This window comes from Aedes aegypti, chromosome 3, assembly GCF_002204515.2.
Source record: "Aedes aegypti strain LVP_AGWG chromosome 3, AaegL5.0 Primary Assembly, whole genome shotgun sequence".
Taxonomy (NCBI): domain Eukaryota; kingdom Metazoa; phylum Arthropoda; class Insecta; order Diptera; family Culicidae; genus Aedes; species Aedes aegypti.
Window position 1 is genome coordinate 62831011 of NC_035109.1, and position 11316 is coordinate 62842326.

Below are 11316 nucleotides of genomic sequence, written 5' to 3' on the forward strand. Positions count from 1 at the left end.
CTTCTATAATCTGCAAAAAAATAACTTTGGCGTACGAAACAAGCACAAAGAAACAAGCAAGAACGCTGTCCGTAAACACAGTTGCAGAATTCTTTGCCATTATGACAAGAAGAAAAAGGCAGTTGTTTGGTTGAGCTTTTAAACTTTTGTTTGTTTTACAAAACTTTTTGACCTTCACACATGAAAATAACCTGCCTCTAAGTATACGATTACAAATGTGTAACGCAAAGAAAAAAACAAAAACTTGAGCAAAGATGGCAAAGATTGATTTTCCTAACATTCGAGTTCATTTTTTAAACACGAGACAATGAGACAAAAGCCGATTGGTCCCACTTTTATCGAGTGTAGCTTTTACCGAGAGCGTTCTTTCCTATTTTCTGTGTGCTTACTACTTGTCTAGTCCCGTTCACTGTCCGGTCAAAATATGTCTTGCTGTTAATGCTGCGCCTCTTGCCGTGATTTTTAAACGATATACAAAAATTGAGATATAATTCGTCTCTTGAAACAAAACGCATAATTTCCGGACTTTTTTTTGTAGATTTTAACCTTTCTTATTGCTTTTTTTGGTTCGCATGATGAAAGCTGTTTCGTTGAAGAACACGGAAAAAATGCCGGATTCGTACATTCCAGACCAAACTATTCACTGCGTCTGCTTGTTTCTTGATTGCTTCGTTCCACAAACTGACAGCCTTCGTCAAGCGATTTACATGTTTTGTAACTTTTTTTTGTTTTTGACTTTTAATACTTTTTTTTAGTTTTTTTTTTTGTTTTTCTTCAATCCGCTCCTACGCCTTCTTCTAACTCGATCGCTTCCTGCTTTCTACTTCTCATTCACCTTCATCTTCATCTTCCCTTGTTCATATAAATTAAATCTAAAAATATACCTTTAATTAGTTTTAAGTTTGCTTCACTCTTTTTTGTAATAATAATTTAAATTTCTTAATTTTCACAGCCGTGTTTTTTTTCATTTCTAATATAAATCTGTTTTTCGTTTTAAAAATGAACCCCTAAAAGTGTATTCATTTCGTGTTTGCAAACTTTGTCTTTGTTTCACCCACTGAATTATTGTATCTCTTTAGCCGTTTTCCTACTTTCGATATATATTATTACTTAGGATCTTTCAGTTTCCTTTTTAGTCCTTAAGCTTTCTTTGTGTATGTGTAAAGCCTGCACTAGCTAGAAAGAGTATTTGATTCAAATCTACCAAGATTGAGGAAGCTTTTGATAGAGCGAATGGGGAAAATATATGTAACTCCGGGCTGCTACTTCTTGGCTATTTATGCGGGGGCAATATTTTCATTTGTAAGCAGTTTTCTGGGTTTCCTTAACCATTTGGTCCCCTCATATTGAGCATCCTTCCGGATTCATCTCATCAGTCACAAAAAAAAAGAAAAACTTTCCGCGTACTTTACGAGCGTACAAATGTACAGAACAACAAAAAACCGATGGCACAGAACAACGTAATAATTAAAGAGATCATTTCATGATATAGCGTTCCCCTATTTCTAGAGACTAGTACTTAATTCGGGGAGCGCAGAACTGAGCTTAAAATTCTAGTGACTCATATTCGTTCATTCCAGACGCGCACACTCAATACCATGGATCACACTCGCACTATTCGACTGGCGGTAAAATGAACACATTTTTGCCATTTTTTGAGTCTGGTTAATGCCTTTTAGTTACATTGCTTGCAGCAAAAGTACGTTCCAGCATGTATTACGATTGCTGATTTGCATATGATCACACCCTTAGATAGCGGGTAGGATATCGGCCACCAATGCCTTTGATATGTGCAGACGTGGTTTTACGAGTTTCTCATCATTCCGTTTGCGAGGATTATTACCACGCCCACGCACATTCTTTTTACCACATCGGAACGGTTGATTGAACGCTTTTAGTTTAGCTGGACTTACGTTTTTTTTCTTCTCTAATAGTATAGTTTCAGTCTTATGAAGCTCACCTCTCATCAGCAATCAGGTGAGTTGCATCGGAACGCGCAAGTCAACCACCACAACTTGCCGCCGTAATCGTTAAACAACAAGGACCACGACGACTTCAACACTCGGATCGCCCATGACAGCGATCATGACGTAATGGATAGCGCTGAAGCCACCGGTATGAACAGTGGCTCGCACTCGAAGATCGAATTGAGATCGTTGTTTTCCTTTAGCCGTCGCCAGCAGGTCGAGAATACGGACTTGATTTGTTCAAATATATCCGCATCGAACACCGACCGGGCCGTATTAGTCAGATCAAATGGCTCTAAAATTATGGAACGTGTTAGTGCTAGCTTGCTAGCTAATGGGATCGCTTAGAGAATTACCCTCTATGCACAACTGCCGCCAATGATGAGGATCGTTTTTGTAGCTCCGTGCTACTCGTGCACTTTCGATAGGTATCACCGAGGCCGTCCGAACTGAGATAGCGTAATGTGCATAACTGGAATTATAAAAAAGTGAGTTTTTGCTCTTGCTTGTGTTTTGTATGCATATATTCTAGGACACCCTAAACCAATCAACATTTCTTACCCATCCCAAAGCAATTGCTAGGACGATGCTAGAACATCTCTCAACTGTTGGAGAATGCTCCAATCTTGTCTCAAAGCCAGAAATTAATCCCAAATCTCTGGCTTAGGTTTCGGATGGGAAGTGGGTAACCCTCATACAGTGGTCTAGAACTGAACCACCTACGAATTTGTGCGAGCTGCTCAATGCTAATGCTATTCCAGAGTAGCCTAAATAGATTTGATTGCTTGTAGTTATGTAGTTGTTATTGCTATGATCGAATACTACAATTTTCATAGCCTAATGTTTCGTATATCTGATGACTATTTAAACTGTCTACATACATTAGAGTAAGGTGGGGCAAAAGTTCGACCTTATTGATATAATCAAAGTTTCCAGAAAAACAATAGCAGTTGAAACAGAATAAATACCATACAGTGAACCTTCAACATAATGGCTATAATTTTGCTGAACGTACTTATGTCAAAATATATACCGTAATCCGGGGTATCATTGTTCAGCGGGGTAACATTGATCGGAATGGTATCATCATTTATTGATGAAACATTTCCAAAGCATGTATGTTGCATCTCTTTCTTATATTTAGGAGCTATTAAAAATTAAGATTTTTGCAAAAATTGCGTTAACTTTATGCGTAAATTTGTCAAGTTTGAGAAACAATGATTTCAATGGTTAACCGAAAATCCATGTCTCACATAAGTTTTGCAAGCGATATGAGCAAGGAAAATGCGGTTCTCACTAAAAATGGCATCGCCAAAAACGATTCCGATGTCAAAACTTGTATAAGTATGTTCAATTAGGCAACATTAACGAATTACTGTTAGGAATGTAAAATTCCCTTAGGAAATAGCCTACCTTTAGGCGTATTCCGCTGTTCGAAGTGTTTTTAATTTTAAAATAACTCAAAAAGTAAATAAGATGTAAGCGTTTGCACATCATATTCGGCTTCAGGGGCCATGATTTATGTAAGTAACGACATTTTCAATATCACCGAACGTTGTTTACATGGATGATCAATGTTACCCCATATCAGCCAAATGAAAAAAATCACATAAAACATTGTTGTAAACATGCTTAAATCTTTCAAAAAAACAAAATACAGTACATAGTCAGGAGCTATGGGTGGCAGTACTTGTTTTAAAAATATAAACATTTACATTTTTGGATGAAATGTTTAAGGAATATCCTAAAAACTGATCAATGTTACCCCGGATTACGGCACCCATTTTTAGTAATACTCCACTGCACTATGACGTCACGCATCAATTTTGACAGGTACTGGTCCTGTTGTTTACAGTTTGGACTTAGTACTTTTTTCGAATCATTCTTAATTTCGTGAAAGTTTGCTGCGAGGAGAGGTCAAATCCACTGCAGATACCCACGGATCGTATTATTCTATCTTCCTACCGTGGAAAATCGTCACCATCAGCATGCTGGTGATAGAAATGCGAAGATGAAAAAATGATGGAAAAAACGACTAAGTCCGAAACGTAAACAACAGGACCAGCAGCTGTCAAATAAGTGAGGTTAGGTATGCAGCGCTCTATAACAGTTTCAGAATTGATTGTCTTAAACGAACTTTTGCCCCACCGGTGGGGCAAGAGCTCGAATCTAGTGTGGGAAAAAGTTCGCTGGCTAAAACACTAAATATTGAATCTTTTATGACAGGCATACTTTAAACTAGCCGTAAACTTATGTTTGCCGGAAAATACACACTAAATTTTCATCAAAAAATTACCTAAAACAGGGTTAATTTTAATACAGTCGACTCTCCACATCTCGATGTTCTACATCTCGATATCTCTCCCTATGTCGATGATTGCTTCGGTCCCTTCATTCTGCATACGATTTCTCTCTCCATATCTCGATATCCTCCTTATCTCGATATCTCCATATCTCGATGTGTTCCTGTTGATTTCATGTTCCCAATTTTCTCTCCATATGTCGATATGAACATAATCAAAGGTTACTAGACCAGATTTAAGAAATTCAGAACAATTTGAAAACAAACTTGAAGTTTGTTTGTTTATTATTTTCCTAGTAACGGAATGATTTTCAATCTAGTGTTCATTAAATTAATATTCTTTGTCTCGATCTCTCCCTATCTCGATGGTCCCTTCGATATCGAGATGTGGAGAGGCGACTGTATACCCAAAAAAAGCAGTTTTTCGCAGAACTAAGTGAAAATGTAAAATTTTGGTGACATTTTTCGCACGATCAAACAAATTTCGCTAAATTTGAAGTTACTATGTGAATTTTGGGCAATTTGAATTTTTTTCCGTGATTTTATACATGGGTCGAACTTTAGCCCCGCTGATTCGAACTTTTGCCCCACTATGGGCCAAAAATTGTTTCCAAGCATTTATGCAAAAACTAATACACCTCAAAGCATCCTTATGGTAGGCCTAGAAACGCACTTACATAAAATATTGAAAAAGATTTTATCTTTATTTGATTCCTTTGAACAGAAGTTTGACCAAAAATTACAACGTTCACGTCGAAAAACAACAAATAGCCATCAGTTTTCCAAATCCCAACCGATTTTTATGATATTTGGAGTGAAAGTCTCCTACTTGATTAGCATTCGAACTACCATGACATCTACAAGTTTTGTTTTGAATTGAGATTGAAATCTTAAAAAGAAACTCTTACCCCACTCGAACTTTTCCCCACTTTACTCTACAGAGTGTCTTTAATATGACCGAAATGCATTTTTTAATGTTATGCATTCTTGTTCTTCTTGGCATTACGTCCCCACTGGGAGGACAAATCCTGTATCTCAGCTGTTCAATGAGCACTTCCACAATTCTTAACTGAGAGCTTCCTTTGCCAAAGGAGTTAGTATAGCGTGTGGCAGGTATGCACATGGAAGTCAAGGAAATTTCCATTACGAAATAGGCCTGGACCGATCGGGAATCGAACCCAGACTACTTCAACATGGCTTTACTTTGTAGCCGCGGACTCTAACCATCAGGCTAAGAAAGGCCCAAGGTCTTCAGAAGTGATGTACCAAACATGCGGCCGGATATAATACAGCTTGCGCGAAAACCGTATTTTAGATTGTTCACCAATCTCAAGTCGGAATAGAATTGGTAACTATAAAAAAAACAATATAAATTGAAGCTTATATTGAGCTGTTCGGCAATCCAATCCGTATGGTTATTAAATTAGTTAACTCATTACGCGTGGTAAAGTTAGATAAATCATGGAGGAATTTATGAAAAAAAATCCACGTGCTCGTCTGGGTTCTGGGATCGAATCCCACCCAAGCACATGGATTTTTTCATAAATTCCCCCATAATGTATCCATCTTTACCACGCGTAATGAGTTAATTAATTTAAAGAAAATACCTGGAATAACAATATTCGGTACATCAGTAATTTTCAGTCACATTTCATTACTTGTGATAAACAGTGTTTCTACCCTACACAACATTCGAAACCCGGATATTTTCATAGTGAATTTAATTTATTATACTTACTCAAAGTTGGCATAATACTCCAAGAACTGCACGAAGAGCTCACCAAGCGTAGAATGGTTATCACTACTGTACGGGTCTATCGTCTCCATGAGATCTATCGTGCTGATATCAGACATTCGCTAAAATAAAACCCAATATATTACGAAAAAACATTCTCCAGTTACTCCACCAAAGTATTCATTTACCACAAATTTATCCGGATACATCGCATGCAAACAAGGCAAAACTGGGGGACTAACACCATACTGCAGGAAATGGATTACCATAAGTACGAGTGAATAGCTCGAAATGGTCATGTTCTTTGCATCATTAATGTTGTGATGCTGAGCCCACAGCTTCACAACCAGTGCCAACGGCCGCAGTCTCCAGTCCACTGTAAGTATTGTCAAACATATTCATGAACATCGAGAAAACCCTTATTTCAAACCAAAAAACTTACATTGCGAATACATAAACAACAGATGGGTGTTACGAATGCCAACAGAATTGTTGAAATTCAAGTCAATCACTGTGGAGTGGGCCGTTTCACGGAATCGCAAAATCGGCACCTTGGCTTGGATTACACTGAACTCCTCAAAATGCGTGTTTATGTTCATGAAGTAGTTCTTCAGTTGACCCAACTGAAAAAGCGCTTCTCCTCGCATGTCAAACGGCACGGTGTTTGACCGACATACCAAACACATGTCCACGTCGGAACTATCGGAAGCGAAACCGGAAATGGAACTTCCAACCATGTACAAACTCAGCCGAGGAAACGCTACCCTGATGCACATGAATAAGTACCTCCACAGATGAATCTTTTGTGTGAACTTCTCCTCTGTCTGCTGTGCTGCAGCGAACTTGTCCCAAACGGCAGTCGATAATGAAGCCCACTTGCTGCCGCTGGGGGCTAGCTCCACAGGAGGTTCTCTGAGCTCGACTAAATGAGCCCGCGCCAAAAACCGATCTGCCGGCGTATGCATATTGATACCATCGAATGGGTACATGAAGGACCCATTGATGCCGGGACTTAAAGGTGGCGGTGCAACTGCTACGGAGGCCGTTGGAGATACAGGTGGTTCGTTGGCTGTGCTTGGTTTGCTCCACGCCGTTGATTGAACTTTTCGTCCTGGAGCAATAGGACTGAGCTGTTGACTAGAAGAAACCGTTGGATTGCTTGATGTACTGGTAGTTGGCAGGTTTGGCTTCTGATTAGCTGAAGCGACATATGGAGCCGGAGATGAGCGACCAGAATAGCTGGAAATAATGAGATTCATTTAATTTCAGTGGAAATTTTTCACATGAATTGAGAGAAGTCAGTGTGAACTCACCGTTTTTTCGGATGTCCGCTCTGCATCGAGTGATTCTCGTTGGGCGGCACCGTGGACGCTGGGGCGCTAGCATATCCACTACTCCCGCAGTTGCTCGTGATGCTACTGTTATTGGAACCAACCGATGTCGCACCCGAGCATTCACCACCAGTCGGAAGAGTCAGCTCAAGTGAGTTGTCACTTCCATAGTGAGAGCTCGGCTGACTTCGTTGCTGCTTCTGTTGCTGGGAGTGATGTTGTGGCTGCTTTCCGGTAAATAGCTCACTGAACATTGGCATGGATTGCGTTCCGACGATCGAGCGAGGAGTATTCACGGGCGAATTCGGTGGATGAGGACTGGTACTGGCACTGACGGCTGTGAGATTTTGATGGGAGCCATGATAGCTCTGACTTCGCAAAAAGAAATCCGTTATCTGAGCATTCATAGCTGTTGGTGTGTTGTTGGCAGATCCAATCATAGGTTGTACCGATGGATGATAGTCCGGATTAAGTGGCGGGAAGGTTGCGGTTGATGACACACCTGAAGAAGTGGATGAGGAAGAGCGATAAACCTGGCCACTGTTTGCGTACTTCCGATGTCGGTAAGTATGACTATTGTAGCTGGAGGAATGTGATGAGTCCGATTCGTAGCCTTGTCCATTTGCACAGTGCAATTCCAAACTAAGGTTGTGCGCGGCAGATGCCGAGATAGTAGAAGAATCCGTCGACGGGATGGATACCATCGAGGACGATGAAGATGAGGAACTTGGAACGGTGCTCGATTTTTTGTGAGTGCTACCCGTTTCCTCGATTCCACTATCCGATGGTTCATCTAGGAGCCCAGTCTTGTTGGGAACAATCGTTTGGCTAGCCTCAGTTGCTTCAATGGGAGGACTTGACGATTGTGGACTGGGGGTGGGAGATCGACTAAAACTTCCGTGACTTTCGGGTGCACCTTGGCCATAGTTGTAACCCTTGATATAGATAAGATTGCGCAAGCTTTCTGATTGCTGGTTTTGGTTCTGATCGTAATGATGGCCTCCGCCACCGTAGTGGCTGTTATGATAATAGTGATAACTTTTACGGTACCCATGATTATAGCCGGTTCCCTTATTGCCATACTTCCCTTGGACTGGTTTCTTACTGTTGTGCCAGTTGTTGTTCCAGGTTTTCTTTCCGCCACCGTTTTGTAAATTGCTGTTATGAGAAAAGGCATGGAAATTTCAGTTATTATTAGACGATTCAAATTATTGATCTTTTAAATTAATAAGTGAACTAATAATCGCTAAAGATAATCAAATTGATAAAAACAATGACACTGATACGGAAAGTCGATTTTTGAAAGGAAAAATAACACAAAGTTGCTTTGAAGGTGTTCCGTCAAATTCTGGAAACAATCATGTAAGTCCGTCCACAAATTTATACAATGCAGGCTCTCGCGTAACTATTCTAAATAACCCATAATCAAAATGTACAAACACGGATTTTAATGCCTTACCATAGCATTCCTAAACATTCATTACATATGCACACATTGCCAACATATTAATGTCCCACAGTTTAAGTTTTGATTCGATAGTTATTTTTTTCACAATAAGCACAAGTGTAAATAGTTTCCACCTTTGTGCAACGTCACACTGCACTGGGATACAACAACCAAACGTACAGTAGTCGCAAATTCACTTACCTACAACAGTGTTGTTTGTGAATTTTATTGTAAACAATCAGTAGAGTGAAGAGGGACAAAAGTTCGAGTGGGAAAAGAATTTCATTTTCAGATTTCTAGCTCTATTCAAAACAAATATTATAAATGTCATGGTGGTTATAATGCTACTGAAGTCAGAGGCTTTTATTCTAAATATTATAGTAATCGATTGAGATTTAGAAAAGTAATGGCTTTTAGTTGTTCTTAGATGTGAAAATTGTAATTTTCGATCGAACTTTCATTACATGGATTCAAATAAAAATAAAATATAAGAGACGAACCAGCCAAGGGCTGAAAGTCTCGTTAATAAAGACAATTCATTCATTCATTCAAAAATAAAATATGTAAGGGCGTTTTTAGGTCTATAAAAAAGATGCTTTGAGGTGCAATGTGACATGTGAAATTAAAATAACTTAAATTTCAATCAATCAGACAAAAATATTGTGTGATTATTTTAAAATTGTTTAAATGTTATATAGTAGATCGTTTTATATATTTTGTGGACAAAATATGATTTAGTACAATTTTGATTTTTTTTACCTTAGTTACAGTTGCATCTCGTCTTGAATGCCGGGTTACATTTTGAAACACGGTATTAGTTTTTACATAAATGCTTGTGACACAGCTTGGGGCGAAAGTTCAAAAAATCGCAAATTCTACATACTATCTTCATATTTAGTGATCGTGCAAAAAAGTCACTAAATTTTTAGATTTTATGTTAGTTTAAAGAAAAACTTCTAGTTTTGGTTGTGTCCACGAAAGTGTGACAGTGATGTGATGTGCGTCCACCTCACGCTACCACGGGTCAAATGTTGACAAAGAGCGCCAGCTAAGGGTTGGGTACCAATGTCATATATAACAGGTCCGGGGTCTTAGTATGTGTTTGCTTGTATTAGTCACGAAAAAGATGTAAACAAAACGATCAGCTGATGGTGACGACAAGGCTGCGAAAAATTTTGTTCGCAGCTTTCGCAACGTGACGTCATCTTCGGCTACTTCGTGAACTTTCGGCTTGCCGAAGTTGCCATTGCACAACTACCACTTCAAAACTGATCTTATCACATATACTAATTTGATGTTCGCCCGCACTTCTAAATACCCCACATCGGTTGCGTACTTAACTGGTAGAGCAGCCTATAGACACTGCAGACATCATGTATACGCGCTTCATATCAAGAGCTTGTGATCAGCTTGCCATTGAGCTCTCTGGCACGAACACATGCGTAAATTTGCTGGTGGAAAAAACTGCCGTTTGATTTTGATGGGAACAGCTGATCTTTGTTTATGTTTTCAACCAGCACTCTTGAAGTAGTGTTGGTGACATGTAACGCGTATGTACACGAGCGCAGAAACCACTATGAGCGCACAAAAATAATCGCGCGTTCGAGCACGTGCTATGGTGAGATACATTTTTTTTAGATCTCATGTAGCAATGTACTAGCTCAAACGATCACATCTGCACTGGCTCATACGCCGTCGTATGCGAAAATCTTAATGTGACAGCGCATTTGAGACTCGCAGGCAAAAGATTCAGAAGCAAGGAAAAGTGGTTAAACCATGTATTAAACTGCCCGAAAGCAGTGTGAAAGGACCTTGGAAAGGACTGACATTCTCATTCAACGCGGTTGGGATTCTAGCACTTGTGCTTATCATTGAACAAGCATAGTCATAGACCGAATCCGTATGCTTCCGTGGTGTTATTGTACTAGGCAAACATAACTACACGAAAGTACTCCTAGTCAGTGTCGTAAAAATTCAGCCGAATGATTCCCGATCAGTGCGAATACGAACAAAAACAAACTCCGCTAGCACGAAGCCAATCTGACTATGAGAGCGAATGCAACGAGAAAGAGAGTGGGTGCTACACGCGCACACATTTACTTTCACCCACGGCTGGTGTCGTTTCGAAATTCAATTTCACCTAGAGGCACCGAAACTGAAAATTGAATGTCAAAAATTACAAATGAATTTTATGCAACTAGCAGACTCATCATCTGTTTGTAGACTTCAAAGCAGCGTACGATTCAGTGAAGAGAAACGAGTTGTGGCAAATCATGTACGAACATGGCTTTCCGGCGAAGCTTATTAGACTTATTCGTGCAGCGCTTAATGGATCAAAATCATCTGCGCGGGTGGTGGACGAGATTTCGTCATCGTTCGTAACCTTAGATGGATTGAAACAGGGTGACGCTCTTTTTAACTTGCTGTTTAACATAGCGCTCGAAGGTGCTATCAGGAGAGCCGGTGTGCAGAGAAGCGATACCATTACCACACGTTATCATCTTCTCCTTGGCTTTGCGGATAATGATGTACAT

At 39.7% G+C, this 11316-nt stretch overlaps 1 protein-coding gene across 2 annotated transcripts in view; it reads right to left on the reverse strand.

Annotated features, from left to right (window-relative positions):
* LOC5567685 (poly(A) RNA polymerase gld-2 homolog B) overlaps window positions 1-11316 on the reverse strand; it is a 32787-nt gene continuing 21471 nt past the window's right edge. For both annotated transcript variants that reach the window (XM_021852962.1, XM_021852961.1), the window contains exons 5-10: window positions 7318-8493; window positions 6447-7243; window positions 6193-6380; window positions 6008-6126; window positions 2324-2439; window positions 1-2262 (exon numbers count right to left, since the gene is read on the reverse strand). In XM_021852962.1, coding sequence (XP_021708654.1) covers window positions 2084-2262; window positions 2324-2439; window positions 6008-6126; window positions 6193-6380; window positions 6447-7243; window positions 7318-8493 — 2575 coding nt within the window. In that variant the 3' untranslated portion in view covers window positions 1-2083. The remainder of the gene's footprint in view (window positions 2263-2323; window positions 2440-6007; window positions 6127-6192; window positions 6381-6446; window positions 7244-7317; window positions 8494-11316) is intronic.